Raw genomic sequence first — 18,629 nt, forward strand, 5'->3', positions numbered from 1 at the left:
ATTCTTCAGGAAGGTTCTTCAATAAGATTTGCTTTGCAGTTCAGCCAGCCCAGCATGGGGCCATGTACGAGCTAGGTTCTTCTCTGAGCTGTACCAGCTAATGCTGGGGCAGGTCACTTCCTTTCTGAGACAGTGTTCTCATCATCTCTTGCCTGTCGAGATTGTCATGAGGATTAAACAGTAGATGTCCCGTGATTCTCACTGCCTGGAAGGGACTTCCTAAATGCTGACTCCCTCCCTTCCTCCCGTCCTTCCTGGCACTGGGGGTCAGGTTCTCACCCAAGACAGGGATTAGCCAGGGTGGGCAACTGCTATAGCAACAACCCCAAGATGACTGTGCAGGTGTGTTTCTCACTCAGCCAGCAGACCCACAATGCTGTTCCTCATGGACTGTCTCTACTGGGCGATCCTTGTCCGAGGGAGACTCGGGAGTCTGGACTCCGTCCCTCTGTGGCTCTGTCTTTCATTACATCCTTTGTGTTGCCTCTGTGTAGTGATCACAAGGCATGGAGGATTGTGCTGGCTGTGTCTGAAAATGGCATAGCTTGTATCTACCTGCCCGGCCACCTCAAGGGAACCTGGGAAATGTAGTTTGGCTGAGTACCCAAGAGGAAGAAGAAACGGTTTGGTGAACGTGTAGTAGTCTGCGTCACAGGAAGTGTGGCTGCCTAATTCATCGGCGATGCGGACCCCATGGGGACATCTCTCCCCGTGAGTGAACAGCTCTCTAAATTTCCAAAGCAGGGTTCTTACAAGGAAGTTGTGATTAGTTTTATACAGAAAATGGGTCTGGCTTCAAATGAGCTTAACAAATGAGTTAAAGCAATGTCTTCATTGCAGGACTTCTCAGAGCCTTTAATATACTGATCATAAATAGCCATGACTGGAAAAATGTGCAGTATTTTCCAGATGCATTGGGATACTCCTTCGAGAGATCTTTTAGAACTAGTAATCTGCAGAATGTGGCCTGGCAAACACTGCTTTAGAAGTTACTCAAGTTTACATTCAGAAACCAGAACACTCTCAAGAAAACACTGGTATAAAAAATAATCACCAGGCCCTGCCAGATGGCTCAGTGGTAGAACGTTGGCCTGGCGTGCAGGAGTCCTGGGTTCAATTCCCGGCCAGGGCACACAGGAGAAGCATCCATCCACCCCTCCCCTCTCCTTCCTCTCTGTCTCTCTCTTCCCCTCCCACAGCCAAGGCTCCATTGGAGCAAAGTTGGCCCGGGCGCTGAGGATGGCTCTATGGCCTCTGCCTCAGGCGCTAGAATGGCTCTGGTTGCGACAGAGCAACACCCCAGATGGGCAGAGCATCACCCCTTGGTGGGTGTGCCGGGTGGATCCCGGTTGGGTGCATGTGGGAGTCTGTCTGACTGCCTCCCCGTTTCCAACTTCAGAAAAATACAAAAAAAAAAGCACCAAAAATTTGTGACCTTCAACCAAAAAGTTCAGTCCCCCAGGGATTGCAGTGTTTAGGGGCCCATGAGGTGAGACTTTCTGGTCTATGAAGAGAATATTTTTCTCTCTTCCCTCCCTCCTTTTCTTCTTTCCTTCCCTCTCTCCTTCTCTCCTTTTCTCCATGCATCCTTCTGGAACCTGGCAAAGGAAGCCCGTGGGGACAGGGGCCACATCTTGCTCTCTGTGGGTGAGTGCGCTTGTTGTCTGCTGCCCGGGTGGGTGTGTGCACGAGCTGTACGACACCGTGTAGACCCCGTCTCGCATTCTGCTGCCCGGATGGGCGTGTGCATGAGCTGTACGACACCATGTAGACCCCGTCTCTCTTTCTGCTGCCCGGATGGGCGTGTGCACGAGCTGTACGACACCGTGTAGACCCCGTCTGGCGTTCTGCTGCCCGGATGGGCGTGTGCACGAGCTGTACGACACCGTGTAGACCCCGTCTCGCGTTCTGCTGCCCGGATGGGCGTGTGCACGAGCTGTACGACACCGTGTGGACCCCGTCTCGCGTTCTGCTGCCCGGATGGGCGTGTGCACGAGCTGTATGACACCGTGTAGACCCTGTCTCGCGTTCTGCTGCCCGGATGGGCGTGTGCACGAGCTGTATGACACCGTGTAGACCCCGTCTCGCGTTCTGCTGCCCGGATGGGAGTGTGCACGAGCTGTACGACACCGTGTGGACCCCGTCTCGCGTTCTGCTGCCCGGATGGGAGTGTGCACGAGCTGTACGACACCGTGTGGACCCCGTCTCGCGTTCTGCTGCCCGGATGGGCGTGTGCACGAGCTGTATGACACCGTGTGGACCCCGTCTCGCGTTCTGCTGCCCGGATGGGAGTGTGCACGAGCTGTACGACACTGTGTAGACCCCGTCTCGCGTTCTGCTGCCCGGATGGGTGTGTGCACGAGCTGTACGACACCGCGTAGACCCCGTCTCGCGTTCTGCTGCCCGGGTGGGCGTGTGCACGAGCTGTACGACACCGTGTAGACCCCGTCTCGCGTTCTGCTGCCCGGATGGGCGTGTGCACGAGCTGTACAACACCGCGTAGACCCCGTCTCGCGTTCTGCTGCCCGGGTGGGCGTGTGCACGAGCTGTACGACACCGTGTGGACCCCGTCTCGCGTTCTGCTGCCCGGGTGGGCGTGTGCACGAGCTGTACGGCACCGTGTGGACCCCGTCTCGCGTTCTGCTGCCCGGGTGGGCGTGTGCACGAGCTGTACAACACCGTGTAGACCCCGGTGTAGACCCCGTCTCGCGTTCTGCTGCCCGGGTGGGCGTGTGCACGAGCTGTACGACACCGTGTAGACCCCGTCTCGCGTTCTGCTGCCCGGATGGGTGTGTGCACGAGCTGTACGACACCGCGTAGACCCCGTCTCACTTTCTTCTCCCCGGATGGCTCCTGTCACCCTGGTCTGCCCATCTGGATGGATGTGAAAATCCCTTTTCCTAAGCTTGAGTTTTTATGGCTGGCTGGCGTCATCCTGTCATAAATCAAGGTGGGCTGAGGTTTACCACTAAGGTTAGAATCACTCTCAGAAAAAAAAAAAATCTAGAGCAGGTTTATTTTTTATTTTAGTTACAGGCACCAGCCCTATATATATGTAGATATAGCTTAAAACTTAATTTGGTGTGTAATTGGGACTAGCCCTTTGGAGCCCTGGGTTATGTGTCTTGGAGCGGCCTAGGAGCAGGGGCAGGGCGGCGTGGAGCGTGGTATGTTAATTGGTGGCCTCTGGGACCCATGAGAGAATTGGATTTAGGTCCCCAGTTCGAATGAACTTGGCAGTTTTATTTGTCTCTACGGGTGTGGATTGGGAGACCACCGGTTTGTGTCGGCCCGGGCAGGTTGCTCGCTGTCCGCCCATCACTGATGCCCAGGGTCCGCGCACCCCCGGCCTGCACAAGGGACAGAGGAGAGAAGGCTGTGGAGGAGCCCGAGGGGGAGAGGCCCCCGCCAGCGCGGCCCCCGCCACTTCTCTGCACACTCATTTGTAGGAGTTGCATGCTGCTCGGTCTGTGGTCCCAAGGAGGGTTTAGCATTTTATTACCAAAGTCTCGATAAAAGAACTTGGGTCAGAGCAAACATTTGGGGAGGAAAAACAAAGGAAATTAAATGCAAAAAGCACTGCTGGTGCAGACCGCACGGGGGCTGTGGCTTCAGCGCCGCCAGAGCCGGGGTGGGGGGGTCCCCGGAGCCAGAACCGAAGGGTGGCAGCCTGGTATTCCCAAAGCCTGGCCCCTCTCCTGTTTGAAAAGAAATTGCCCTTTAATTTGTTTCTGAGTTTTATTTCTCAAGTGAACCAGCATGGGGCCATGTAATGAGGTTGTGTTTCTGGGAGGTGTTGAAAGATGGGAAGGGAGGGAAACCGCCGACCCACCGGGCAGGGCCTGGCCGCGTCCAGACAGGGTGGGTCTCTTCCCAGCGCGGCCCGGCTCCTGGGAGTCCCGCGGCACCGCCGGCCGGCTGGCCGGACAGGCGGGTGCCCCTGTGCGCTGACTGCAGTGGACACTGTCTGTGGGGGGGGGAGGTGCGCATGTGTGGGCCGGTGACAGTCCAGCGGCGACTCTTCGCCACCCACTCACGTGCGGTGTTGTAAGGACAGCTCGAATGCACTTACTTGATCCTCGAAACCCCACGAAGTCGGTACAGTGATTCCCACTGAACAGATGGGCGAACTGAGGCCCCAAGAGCAGAACCTCCCATGTTCCAGATCCCTCAGAGAGAGCAGAACCTCCCATGTTCCAGATCCCTTAGAGAGAGCAGAACCTCCCATGTTCCAGATCCCTCAGAGAGAGCAGAACCTCCCATGTTCCAGATCCCTTAGAGAGAGCAGAACCTCCCATGTTCCAGATCCCTCAGAGAGAGCAGAACCTCCCATGTTCCAGATCCCTCAGAGAGAGCAGAACCTCCCATGTTCCAGATCCCTCAGAGAGAGCAGAACCTCCCATGTTCCAGATCCCTCAGAGAGAGCCCTCTCGTCTGCTGGAACTTCTGGGGGGAAGGCTGAGATAGAAGCCACCTGGGGTGGCCACAGGCTCCCCGGAGGGGCTACTACTGCCGTCTGGGGCTGGATCATTCTGGGTCATGGCGGGCTGTCCTGGGCACTAGAGGGTGTGAGCAGCACTTCTGGCCTCGACCACATGCAGGTAGAATGTCCTCTCAATAGTGACAATCAGAAAGTGTCTCCAGCCTCTGCCGAAGGTCCCCTGGGGGCAGAGTCATGGCCTCATGGCCGAGAACTAGGTTTTGAAGACTCTGGCCTGCACTGGGTGTTCCTAGCGCGGGGACACCGAGACCAGAAGCCTGGCTGAGGAGCAGAGCCATGGAGGATTCATGAGAGAAGCCGGCCGAGGGCACCGGGAGGACCCTGCAGACCTGTGGGAGGCACGTCAGGCAGCGTCACCCTGGAGCCTGGGTTCAAATCCCGATCCTCCAGTGAGTGGCCAAGTTACTTAAACTCTCTGTGCCTCAGTCTCCCCATCTGTGAGATGGGGACAGGGCTAGGCCAGCTTCCCAAGGATGCGGGTAGGCTTACAGAAGATGGCAGGGTAACTCCGTGGCGCGCGGGGTCGGGAAGAGGCGGCCTCAGCTGTCAGGCCCCAGCTGCTGCCCCAGGTGGGCTCCCTAATTTGCATCCCTCCTTTCTGTTCATCAGCTTTGGAGGCGGAGGGTAAGTGAGCTTTCTGTGGCTCGCCCCGGTGGGCTGCCGGGGGTCTGCCCGGCTGACAGCCTCGCCTCCAGTGCTGGGGCTTGGGAGGAAGGAACCCGCAGTGATGGGGTCAGAGTTCTCCCGTCTGCGTCCCTCCTCCCGCTGGGGACAAATGCTCCCCACGCACCCACCTGGACAGACATCAGAGGATCAGTCTCCCTTGCAGAATTCATGCCTCCTAGGAATGAATGACTGGGAGGAATGATGACCTCTGATTCATCTCTCAGAGGAGGCAGAGACCTCCCAACTGTGTGAATTCAGTGACTGCAGTCACTCTCAGGAAGAGCCCTTTGACCAAAGAAGGAAAGCAGATGACTTTTCCTTGCTCTGTGCCAGGAAGCAACATGGCATCCAATCATAGCAGGCCCAGGAGTTGTGGTCCTCTCCCCGTCCTGCGGTCCGGTGGAGCTGGTGTGCTGGAGTGGGCTTGCCCACTGTTTCCCTCGGACCAGGTGACGTGCCCATTGCATTCACTACTGTGCGCAAGGAGCTATGCCACCTGTCTCTCCCCAGGTTCTCAATGCACCGTCGTTACCCTCTAAGATGATTGAAAGGCCTCAGCCCCAGAGAGAGTGTGTCGATAGGTCATGGATGGAGTCCAGGAATGTGAGCATGTTAACTGTCACCCCAGAAGCTCTTGATGCTGTCATCTGTGGGCCCTGCTCTGAGAACACCGAGTTGCTTACTGATCACATTGAAATTGTGTGCATAGTACCTGTCTACATGCATTAACTCCGTGTGTGTGTGTGTGTGTGTGTGTGTGTGTGTGTGTGTGGAGGGGGTTCTGGAAGAATGGTCAATAAAATGTCAACAGTGGTGATCTCTGGGTATACTGACATTTCAAGATATTTTACATATATTTCTCCATGCTGTCCTGTATGGTTTTAGCCGTTCATGATGAGTGTCCAATGTTTATAAACAGATAAAACCATTGATTCTTCCTCAGGGGCAGGAAAAGCAGAAATTTTATAGAGGAAACATGATGTAGGATGTAGGTATATGAGGGGAGTGTGGACAGAGGGAAAGGAGGTCCCCTGGGTATATGGCTCTGTTTGAACTCAGAGCTGTGTCCCTCTCTCTGTGGCTCTCAACTCCCGAGCCGGTCCCTCATGGCTGGCCTGCACATGGCAGGAGGGTCATTCTCCTCATTTTCACGTTGTCTGTTTTTGGCAACGGAGAGACCAGACTCACGCCTGGGGGTTTGAGATGACAGAGTCGAGCCCGAAGGCTGGGCCTCTCTTTCCGGCTCTGTCCCCAGAGTCCTGGGCCCGGTCAGCTCCTCCTCCACACGGGCTGCATGCGGGCACCCTGGCCGGCCAGGCAGAACCGGGGATGGTGATTTTACAGCACAGTTATTACTCTGTTGTTGCCCAGTAAACCCACACCGGGCCCCACAAACACTGTGTGAGAAGGCCAGACCCTTCCCAAGAAATGGTTTCCTACACCTTTACAACGTGATAGGTGCGGTGGAAAAAAGGGGCCGTTGGATTTATGGAAACTATATAAAGTTTATGGAGTCTTGGCAGACCAGGAGTAGAAAAGGCCTGCAGGATGGGGGTGGGTATTTCGAAATGGAGAAAACCATGAAAGTGTCAAACCTTTGTGTCCGGACACCAGACAAAATAGCCCGAGGCCGGGGCATGCCTTGGGACTGTGGGGGCTGGGGACAGTGGCCTTATGGAACAGCTCCTGGGGATGCCTTTTGGAGTGACCGCCAATCTTGCAGCCTGTGAGAGAGGGGCAGTTGCCCTCCTTCTGTAGAGGGGAGACTGAGACAAAGTATTCTGTAAGTTCTGAGCTTGCCCAAGGTCACCCAGCTCATGGTGTGTGTGGCTCGCCCGTGGATGTTCTGGGCAGGCTAACCTCACGCACTGTCTCTCTGGTATATTGAGTGATGTGTCCCAGTTCCGGGTCCAGGAAATATGGTCTCTGCCCAATTTGAGTTTGGGACTCGTCTGTTACTTGCGATTTAGTCTCACGGTCTCCTCGTCTTTTCAGTCCCCACCTTGCCCTCCCGTAGGGTCAGCTCTGCTGTTGAAGCTGATCTGTGCTCAGGTTCGCCCACAGGCTGTGGCTGGATGGAAGTGAAGCCTCCCAGAGTTCCGGGCCAGGGCGGAGCCGGAAACGTGGTCCTTGCCTTCAGGAGCCCCTCGTGTCCCGCTTCTACCGTGGGACTCTCCTAGAGTTTCTGGAGGAGTACCTCGGAGGGTCTGAAATCGCCTCCTCCCACCCTCTCAGCCTGCACATTTCTAATTCATTTCTCCTTGCATGGGTGCTTTGTGGTGTCCATCTTTTCTCTCCTACTTGACTGCAAATTCTTGGAGTGCTGATTCTGTGAATGCTTAATTCTTTATCTCTGATTCTGCCTGCAGGGTCTGGCATAGTTCCTGGCAAGTGACAATCATTGAATAAGTATCAGCTGGGAGGATGAGTGTGTGGGTGGATGGGTGGGTGGATGGATGAATGGGTGGGTGGGTGGATGGGTGGATAGATGGATACATGGGTGGCTGGATGGATGGATGGATGGGTGGATGGATGGATACATGGGTGGCTGGCTGGCTGGATGGATGGGTGGGTGGATGGATACATGGGTGGCTGGATGGATGGATGAATGGATGGATTGATACATGGATAGGTAGATGGATGAATGGGTGGGTGGATGAATGGATGGCTGGATGGATCAATACATGGGTGGGTGGATGAATGGATGGATGGATGGATGGATGGATGGATGGATGGATGGATTGATACATGGGTGGGTAGAGGGATGAATAGGTGGGTAGATGAATAGATGGGTGGATGGATAGATACATGGGTGGGTGGGTGGATAGATGGATGGATGGATGGATGGATGGATGGATGGGTACATGGGTGGATGAGGTGCAGATAGACTAACAGACACTCATTCCTCATTTGCACCTTTCTGTATGGTTAAACCAGCAGCCTAACCGAGGTTCTCCCAGGCTTTCCCTGAATGCACTTCTGTTCCATACTTTGCTCTCTCTGAAGCCATATGGAGAAACCAGCCTGAGTGTTTGAATGTGTGTGTAAATACTTTACAACCCCCATAAACTTGTTTAAAGACAGTTGGGGGTGAAAGTATAAACTGGGGCCACCTTTTGGGAGGGCAATTTGGAAGTAGCTATTAAAATTTTAAATGTGCCTACCACTAAGACCCAGCAGTCTCCCTTTTAGTTGTCAGGCATGAGAAATACACCCACAGGCTTGTGCACAAAGAACCACACACCCGGGTGCTTGTACAGGGATGCCGTAACCGTGAAAAACGGGAACCAGCTAAGTGCCCGTCAACAGAGGAAGGGTCACGAAACTCCGGGACGCCCAGCCCGTGGAGAAAGCTGCCGAGGCAGAGAGGTCGCAGATGGGGCTCGGGGCAGGGTGTCTCCACTCTTCTGCAAAGCTCTGGGACTCTGTAACTCCCTCCCTCCCTCCCTCCCTCAGTGCTCTCGACTTCCTTCTTCTCCCCGCCCCCTCTCCCTACCCGCGAAACAGTGTGCTGGAATTAGACATTTAATCCTTATGCCTACTTGCCAGCGACCTTCCCTGGCAGAAAAGGAGGAAAATGGGAGAAAATCAGTCACATAAAGCATAATTACTGTCTGCTGGCTCTTCAATTAAAAAGATTGAAAGGCACAATATTAAAATTTGATTTATGGGCTCCACTATCTGCCCAGTAATGAGGCTGAGAAGGAACCACAGTCCTTACAGAAAACTGGAGGCTTTTTTTTTTTTCCTCCCCGGGAGATAAATTGCCTCTCATTTTCTTATTGCTAGAGAAATGCGAAATGGTTTTTAGCATGTGTGATGTGTTCTTCCAGCATGTTGAAATCCAGAGCTTGGTAATTTGGGAGTCATGTGACACCGACATTTCAAGCGTCCTGAGAGGCGTAGTGGCCTGATCTGGGGTGGGGGGCTGCTGCCAGGCCCACGGAGCTTCCAACCCTGGGACTGGCACTGCTGCCCGTCTCGAAACTGCCCTCGGGTCCTACGGCATTGAGCCAGCTCATGCCACAGAGCTTGGGAGGCGCTGGGAGAAACCCAGACTCCAGCTCCAAGTCCCAGCTTCGCTGAGTATTCACCGTTTGACCCTTAGTGTCTTCATCTGCAAACTAGGAGCCTTAAGTTTAGCAATTGTGTGACTCTGGGGCAGGTGTCCCAGGTTTCTCCTCACACCCCCACCCCCACCCCACCCCGTCTGCCTCCAGGGGTGGTAGATAGGTAAGGATTACATTAGCGTCTGTGCTCGTAGAGTGCCTAGATGGGTACCTGCCACATAGTGAGCGTGCTCGGTAAATATTTTTAGATCATCATCGTTATTGCAGATGTGTTTGCCATGGTTGGAAGACTTGGGATTCAAACCTAGACCTCCCATTTCTGGGTGCTGATTGTTACACTCGCCGGGTAAAACAGACACTGGAGACGTTTGGAGAGTTTCAGACAAAGTTTTATGGCCAAGAGAAAAAGAGAACAAAACAAAGCAAAATTAACCTGCGCAGGGGTGGACCCTCAAGTGGTAGTCACAAGAGCCACACCGAGCGCCTACAATCTAGGGGTTTTTATAGCGTAGCAAGCAAGCAGTTCATACAGAAGCGAATTTGGCATTTAGCAATTGGCTCCTCCAAATCAAATTTTAGTCATGTGCCTTAGTAACCAGTCATACAGTTGAAAGCCCCCAGCTGGAAATGTCCCTATCTATCCCTTAGGATGTGGTCACATTAACTATCTTAGGAGTTTTTACGACTTCCTTATCTCAAGGACTTATCAGCTCCTAGTCATCCTGGGAGTCTAGCGACTTCCCTATCTCTAGGACTCATCTGTCTTATTCATCCTGGGAGTCTGGTCTCATCTATTCCGGGAATGTGCTGTACTTACTGGACCAGTTCTTTTTAAGTTATTTTACCAAGCCTATTAATGTATTTTATAGTTTTTATTCGAATGTCACATTTCCTCCTCTTCTTTGTCCTAGTTAAATCCTTAACTATAACGAAGATTCTTCGGCGTTGGTATGGCTGAGATAAAACTATTATTTTAACTGTTTCTATTCTTTCTGCCTTGCATTTTTCTTCTCTGTACTAACTTCTTACAACTTGCACAAACCTTCTGCAACTTACACAAATCTTCTGCAACTTACATAAACCTTCAACTTTTATGCACTTTCTTATCCAGAAATAACTGGCCTTCATAACAACTTGCTTTTCCTTTACCTTAGTTTCCCTCCCTCCCTAAAGTCTCCATGCGTGGACCAGTTAACTTCTGGTTTGTGGCTGAAGCAGGGCATGCTGTCCTTCTCAGGGTCAGCTTACAAGGGTTGGCAGGGTCAGTCTTCGCTGTCCACAAAGGTGTCTCTGCTGGGACTGCAAGCTTCAGCCGGCTGCGGTGGACCCAGGCGGGTATGCCTTCTACCTTGGCAGTAGTGGGGGTGCTCAGGATCATGGTGTGTGGACCCGTCTACGTGGGAGTCAGTCCTTGGGTGATGTACTGCTAGAAGTGCCTCTTGGACAGTCTTATTTGGGATACCATTGTCCTGGCTCCGGTGGAGTTGGCAGTGGAAGTCCTTTGAGTTGGTCCTTCTGCTGGTCTCTAAGCGCCTGTACTTCTGCACGTATTAGTTGTAATGCCTGTAAGGACTTTAGAAAACTTTGATTAGAACCCTTAATTTCTTCCCTTGTTATTTGTGGAACCAAAGGAGTTGGTTGCCCATACATTAACTCATAAGGAGTCTATTTTCCTGTATAAGGTGTATTTCGAACCCTATATAATGCAAAAGGGAGTAGCTCTACCCAATTTTCGCCAGTCTCCTCTCTTAACTTAATTATAGTCTCTTTAAGGGTCCTTATTCATCCTCTCGACTTGCCCTGAACTTTGAGGCCAATAAATGCAGTGTAATTTCCAATTGATCCCTAATCTTTTTGCCAATTCCTGTGATATTTTGGACACAAAAGCAGGTCCATTATCTGACCCTACAGCAATGGGAATGCCATATCGTGGAATGATTTCTCTTAAAAGTATTTTACAAACTGTTGAAGCAGTTTCTCCTTTTGTAGGAAAAGCCTCAGTCCATCCAGTAAAGGTGTCTATTAGAACAAGCAAATATTTGTAGCCTAATTTCCCTGGAGTCATTTCGGTAAAGTCTACTTCCCACAGTTCTCCAGGAGCTTTTCCTCGGTGCCTGATGAGAGGAGGTAATTTCTTATTGACAGCATTTACTTTGGCGCAGGCCTGACACCTAGACACAACAGAGTGTATGATATCTCTGATTTCCGCTCCCTCATAATATTTTCTTACTAGATGTTCTAGTTTTTGTTGTCCTAAGTGGGAGCTGCTATGTATTTCTTGAATTATTTGTCTTAACACTCCTTGTGGTAGGTATATTCTGCTGTCTGGTAATTCTATCCATCCCTGTTTACTTTTCTTACCCCTTAGTTGCTTACCTTTCTCTTCTTCTTTTGGCTCATACCTCGGTTCTATTTGTAAAGTAGGGGGTGGGATGAGTAGCAGTTGGTTAGTGTGTTCCTCCTCTTCTGCTGCATTCCGTGCCGCTCGATCAGCAAAGTGGTTTCCTTTTACTATAGGGGAATCCCCCTTTTGATGTCCTTTGCAATGTATTATTGCCACCTTTTTAGGCAACCAAATGGCTTCTAATAGAGCTAAAATTTCATCCTTATTTTTAATTTCTTTTCCTGCAGTTGTCAACAACCCACGCTCCCGGTAGATGGCGCCATGTACATGGGCAGTGGCAAAGGCATATCTACTGTCTGTATAGATGTTGGCACTTTTCCCTTCAGCAATTCTAAGGGCCTGTGTGAGTCCAATAAGCTCAGCCCGTTGTGCAGATGTGCCTTTAGGCAGTGCCTTTTTCCATAACACAGTATCTTATGTGGTCACCGCAGTTCCAGCATACCTTTGCCCATCCCGAACATAGCTACTTCCATCTGTAAACAGAGTTAAATCTGCCTTCTCATAGGCCTGATCCCGTAGATCTGGTCTGGCTCCTGTAATGGTATCTAATATTTGTCTACAGTCATGGATCACCGATGAGTCTGGCAACGGGAGCAATGTAGCAGGATTCAAGGCCGTTGTTTTCAAAAATTGTATTGCGGGGGGGTTCAGCAACTGTGCCTGATACTGTGTTAGTCGGGCATTCGAGATCCACCTATCCGGTGGAGCCCGCAGCACTTGTTCTAAATAGTGCTCTCCAATGACCTGAATGTCTTGACCCAGAGTCAGTTTACTGGCCTCCTTAAGAAGGATGGAGGTAGCAGCAAGTGCTCTCAAACAATTGGGCCATCCTGATGACACAGGATCTAGTCTTCTGGACAGATAGGCTATTGGTCTTTTCCAAGGTCCTAGTTCTTGACAGAGGACCCCTAGAGCAATGCCCTTCTTCTCAGTCACAAATAGTTGAAAAGACTTAGACAAGTCTGGCAGGGTTAATGCCGGGGCTGCAACTAGGGCCTCCTTAAGTTTTTGAAAAGACTCTCGTGCCTCCTCTGTCCATACAAATTGTTCCTCTTTTCCCCGTGTTAACTCATGCAAAGGTTTGGCCAGCTCTGCAAATCCCAGTATCCAAAGTCTGCAATATCCCATGGCACCTAAAAATTCTCGTACTTGTCTTTTACTTACAGGCTCAGGAATCTGTAATATAGTCTGAATTCTTTGGCTAGACAAACTACGTTGTCCTCCCCTCAAGTCATACCCCAAGTAACTCACGGTTTGGGTGACAATTTGGGCCTTCTTAGCAGATACTCGATAGCCCATCCGTTGCAATTCTTGGAGTAGTTCTAACGTAGCTTCTTGGCAACTCTCTTGGTTTGGGGCTGCGATAAGGAGATCGTCCACATACTGCAGCAGCACAATTGAAGAGTGGCCGGCTCGAAACTCCTGTAAGTCTTTGCACAAAGCCTCATTAAATATGGTTGGGGAATTCTTAAAACCCTGAGGGAGCCTGGTCCAAGTGTATTGGCCTGAAAGTCCATTCTCAGGATCATTCCACTCAAAGGCAAACATTTCCTGACTTTGCTTTGCTAATGGAATGCAAAAGAAGGCATCTTTCAAATCCAATACTGAATAGAAAACATGAGTCGGTGGCAATGAACTTAATAGGGTATAGGGGTTTGGCACAGTAGGATTTATGGTCTCTACCCGAGCATTCACTTTACGCAGGTCCTGCACTGGGCGATAGTCCTGTGTTCCAGGCTTTTGTACTGGCAGTAGAGGAGTGTTCCAGGCAGATTGGCATTCCCGGAGAATCCCGGCTTCTAATAAGCGCCTCAAGTGCTGTGCTATACCCTGTTTAGCCCGAGCAGGTACAGGATACTGTCTGATGCGTACTGGGCTGGCATCACTCTGCAACAGCACTACTACAGGCGGCTGATGTACTGCCAATCCCGGAGGATTATTCTCTGCCCAAACTCCAGGAACCTGCTGCTTTATTTCCTCGGGGATTCCCGTAAACCCGCTCTTACCTTCCGGGAGGGAGACAATCAGATATTCTTCTGATATTGGTACAGTCACTAATACCTTGCCTTCTGCATTCTTCTCCTGGTTGAAGGTTATTGTTGCTTGAAATTTTTGCAACAAATCTCGTCCCAACAGTGGGTAAGGGCAGTCTGGAATAATCAGGAATGAATGAGTAATAGTCCCTCGCGCCAGGTCTGTAATCCATGCAGTGGCTCGAGGATATGAGACAGCTTTGCCAGTGACCCCTATTACCTTTGTGGATTCCTTTTGTAATGTCCCAAGTGGTCTCTTTAGGACAGAATAAGTGGCCCCCGTGTCAACTAGGAAGGTAGTTGGTTTCCCTTCAATTGACAGTGTGACCATAGGCTCCTGGGGGCCAACAGAAATGGAGCCTTGTTCCTGATTTACGGCCTGTAGCTTAGGGCAATCCTTCTTCTAATGACCTTTCTCTTTGCAATAAGCACACTGGTCTTTATCTAGTTGCTTCTGCGGGAAAGTTCCCTTCTTTCCCTTAAAGGGCTGCTGTTTCCCTTTTGGTCCTTTTGATTGCTGTGCCAAGAGTAGTTTTACAGCTGTTCTCCCTAACTCAGGGTCATCACGATTGACAAAGACTCTCTGTGCTATTTCTAATAATTCACTCCTATTCTTTCCCTCAAATCCTTCTATTTTCTGGAGCTTCTTTCTAATGTCTGGGGCTGCCTGAGTGACGAAGGTTATGTTTATTAGCTTGCGATTTTCCTCTGCCTCAGGGTCAATAGGGGTATAAACCCGGTAGGCCTCCATTAGCCGCTCTAAATATGCAGCAGGGGACTCATCCTTCCCCTGAGTTACCTCACCTACCTTACTAAAGTTGGTTGGTTTCTTAGCAGCTGCCCTTATTCCCCTTAATAGAGCCTGGTGATATTGGGTAAGCGATTCCCTATCCCTGACATTGTTTGGATCCCAACTGGGGGGGCTCCTGGGGAGCGTCCTCTCTAGTTCCCTTTCAGTGCCCCCCCTCTTCCCTAAATACTTTTTCAGCTTCTTGGCTGATGCGGGTTCTTTCTTCCGTTGTGAACAAAGTGTGCAAAAGCTGCTGGCAATCATCCCAAGTTGGTTGATGGGTCCTGAAAACAGTCTCAAGCAAAGAAATTAACCCCTGAGGTTTCTCTGAAAATGACGGGGTCTGATGTTTCCAATTATAAATGTCACTAGTAGAAAAAGGAATATAAATCATTTGGGACAGTGCATGTGGTCCTTCATCTAGTGGGGGCAACACCTCCCTAAGAGGTAACATTGGGGCACCTTCAGCAAAGGAAGGTTGAGCATAAGGGGTCCCCCCCCCCGGTGTGGGGAGGACTCTGGACATTCTCGGGCACAGTTGAATCTGGCTCCCTGGGCTTCTGATAAGGAGGAGGATAATTTACAGGGTCTACTATATCCTCAGTAACATCAGAAAGGACCGGATACGATTTGGGAGGCTTCTTTCAGGTGCAGGTGGAGCGGAGGGAGGGCGAGGCTTAATGTCCGCAGCGCTCACACAAATAGCTCTCTTAACCTTTTGATTTGCTTTTATGCACCTCTTAATGTACCCAGGTTTGTCTGTAGCTACATCTATCCAAACATCTATATACACATATTGATCTGAGTGAGGCACCTGATATATAATGGCCCTTACTGCAAAAACTATGGGCAGATCAAAGGTTCCCTCAGATGGCCATCCAACCTTAAGAGATGGCCACTCCACTTGGCTTAAGGTCCGGAGAGTTTCTCGATCGGGTGGAGGTCCCCCATAACCCTGAGCTCTCTTCTGAAAATCAGAGAAGTTACTTAAAATGCAATCAAGGGGGGATTTAAGAGTAGATTCTTGCTGTCCCATCTCGCGGTACTTGTTCTTCTCAGCCAGGTATGCTTCTAGTCCTACAAAGACAACACACAGGATTCCCCACCCTATAAGCAGGGTGATCCAGATAGACGAGCGTTGATCACACTGTACTGGCAAACAAATTAATACCAAACACAACAGTGCAGCAAATCCCAGGAGGGCAATACACAAAATTTCCCACACAATCATTCAGGCTAAACAAACAACCAGACAGCAGCGCGGCGCGGCGCGAGTGAGCTCACTACTTTGAAACGATCGATCGATTTCAGACAGAAACAGAAACCTCGGCCGGCAGCGTCCTGCCCTTTGGCCCGAGTGTCTGGGCGGGTCACTGACAGCGTCCTGTCTGCCACCACAGACTGTAAGTGCTCCGGAGCCAGATTACAAAAACAAGAAATTCTACAACAAAATACTCACCAGCTCAAACAGCTGTTCCGCCTGTCCCCAGTCAAGATTCCCGTAATGGGCAATCCCGGGCGAGCCCCCATAAAATGTTACACTCGCCGGGTAAAACAGACACTGGAGACGTTTGGAGAGTTTCAGACAAAGTTTTATGGCCAAGAGAAAAAGAGAACAAAACAAAGCAAAATTAACCTGCGCAGGGGTGGACCCTCAAGTGGTAGTCACAAGAGCCACACCGAGCGCCTACAATCTAGGGGTTTTTATAGCGTAGCAAGCAAGCAGTTCATACAGAAGCGAATTTGGCATTTAGCAATTGGCTCCTCCAAATCAAATTTTAGTCATGTGCCTTAGTAACCAGTCATACAGTTGAAAGCCCCCAGCTGGAAATGTCCCTATCTATCCCTTAGGATGTGGTCACATTAACTATCTTAGGAGTTTTTACGACTTCCTTATCTCAAGGACTTATCAGCTCCTAGTCATCCTGGGAGTCTAGCGACTTCCCTATCTCTAGGACTCATCTGTCTTATTCATCCTGGGAGTCTGGTCTCATCTATTCCGGGAATGTGCTGTACTTACTGGACCAGTTCTTTTTAAGTTATTTTACCAAGCCTATTAATGTATTTTATAGTTTTTATTCGAATGTCACACTGATGGGGGTGCAGACAGACCTGGGGTGATGCCCTGCTCTGCTTCTCCAGCAGGTGCCTGGGTGGAGTCGTGGCACCTCTCTGAGCCCTGTTTTGTTCATGGATAAAATAAGTTTAATAAGTTTCTGCTCTGCAGGCAGAGTCATCAGGCTTAAAGAGTAATGGAAACAAAGTGTCCAGGACACAATTAGTGCTGGCCAGAGGGCAGTAACCCTTGGACAGGAAAGATCTTTCCTAAGAAGCCTGTTTGGAAACGCTGGCCCCTGGGAGGAGGGAACTGGGTCTGGTTTTTGTCTTCCGGCTCACTGAGGCTCCGTCGCCCGACTCCTACAGAACTCTCCCTTCCTGGGGGAGGTCACGGGCTCCCTGGCTCTAGAAATAATAGCAACAGTAACAACAAAAGAAACGAGCGGCCATTGTGCCAGCAACTTGCAGGACTGCAGGTGGCGTAGGGCAGCCTGGGAGTGAGCAGATCAGACACGGGCACGGGCAGCTGGCCCAAGGGTACAAAGCTGGGAGGTGACAGGGCTGAGAGTCCACCCAGGACCGTCCATTCCTTTCACCACGGTCTGGCATGTGCCAGAGCCCGCATCCCTGTTCCCCCCCCCCCCCCCCGGCCTCCGCTCGCCCGTCTCTGCCATGTCTCAGCGCCTCCGCCCGGCACTCCGGGCAGGCGGGCAGCACCGTCAGCTTGGGCTTCAGTTTAGATCACCACCACCAGCGCTTCTTAAGCCCACATGCTCCTCTTCGGTTGTGTAGAACATTTTGTTCTATGTGTCTGTATTCGTGGGTGTTGACTCTGTGTAAGGTGCTCGGGGGTGAGGAGACCGGGGAAAATGGATCCCAGGTGCCGCCCAACCTCTTGCCAACCCCCTTGCCTTCGTAGGTGGGACCCTCCGGGGCTCTGCCTGCAGTCCGCCTGGAGTCGCCCCTGTGGAGAGGAGGGTGGGATTTTGCACGTATTCCTTTTTGCCCAGCTAACGGCGTTTCTCTGTTTGCAGTGGAGAGGGAGAGTGTGCAGAAGAGGACATTCACTCGGTGGATAAATCTGCACCTGGAGAAGGTAAGCGGGGCGTCTGGCTTTCCGATACCTGGTGGGTTCGTCCATAACTGAGCGTACAGCTCAGGATCCCGGCAAGGGGGCCAGTGGCTCTCAGTTTTCTCTTGTTGTCGTCGTCATTATCATTCATTCATTTAACGAGTGTATTCTCCCTGCCTGGTACCCAGGTCCTTGCCTGGAACATGGAGGTAAGTAAGGCGTTGGGACTGTCAGTCCAGTTGGGGAAGAAAAGGTCTATATCCTTTTTTTTTTTTTTTTAATGGTAAAGACTGCTTTATCGGTGGCAGTTAGTACAAGTCAGTGAATATTGATCCCCAGAGAAGAACTCAGTTATTTACCAGCTTATTGGTCTATGGAGAACTGAATGGGATTGAACCCACTGGTTGCTGGGAGGACAAGCTGAAGTTGGTCCGGCTTCTTGGAAAGTGAAGCCGTAGCCGGCTGATGTGGGGCATCTGCTGTTCCACCAGCCGTAAGCACCACAGGAGCTCCATGCAGGAGGTGTAGAGGGCCCTTTGGACGCGCTGGAATGCCGTCATCCTCCGGAAGTAGCTGTTGTTTCTCTGGACCCTTGTTTCCAAACTGCCGGAGCGGGGCAGTCCTCGTGGTCCCCGGGGCGGTCCCACGAAGCTCCAGCAGCTTCTGCAGCATGCCCACTCTCTTCCTGCAACAACCGAGCGCCAGGAACGAGTATCGCCACACCTGCAGAGGTCTGCCTGTGAACAGAAACGATGAGCAAAAGTCAGAAGACATTCACTGTCACACAACTCAAGCACTTCCATGGACAGGAGGCAAGGTTGGAGTGGGGGCCTCTTATTAAGATCCTTTTGTAGAAATTTGGATTGATTGATACAGGAACCCTTGACACCTAATACAAAGCCAGATTCCCTTGTTCATCACATAATGTTGCCATTGATCAGTAACCTTACCTGCCCTTTTGGGTGCACCCAGGCACCCTACTTCGCACATCACACATCTCCGTTAATCCCCACGACAACCCTAACTAACCCCCAC

At 51.2% G+C, this 18,629-nt stretch overlaps 1 protein-coding gene across 2 annotated transcripts in view; it reads left to right on the forward strand.

Moving 5' to 3' along the window:
- Nucleotides 1–18,629, forward strand: part of CLMN (calmin) — a 119,177-nt gene that overhangs the window by 57,646 nt on the left and 42,902 nt on the right. For both annotated transcript variants that reach the window (XM_066344391.1, XM_066344392.1), the window contains exon 2: nucleotides 17,557–17,618. In XM_066344391.1, coding sequence (XP_066200488.1) covers nucleotides 17,557–17,618 — 62 coding nt within the window. The remainder of the gene's footprint in view (nucleotides 1–17,556; nucleotides 17,619–18,629) is intronic.

The sequence above is a fragment of the Saccopteryx leptura genome, chromosome 6, assembly GCF_036850995.1.
Source record: "Saccopteryx leptura isolate mSacLep1 chromosome 6, mSacLep1_pri_phased_curated, whole genome shotgun sequence".
In the NCBI taxonomy this organism is placed as follows: Eukaryota; Metazoa; Chordata; class Mammalia; order Chiroptera; family Emballonuridae; genus Saccopteryx; species Saccopteryx leptura.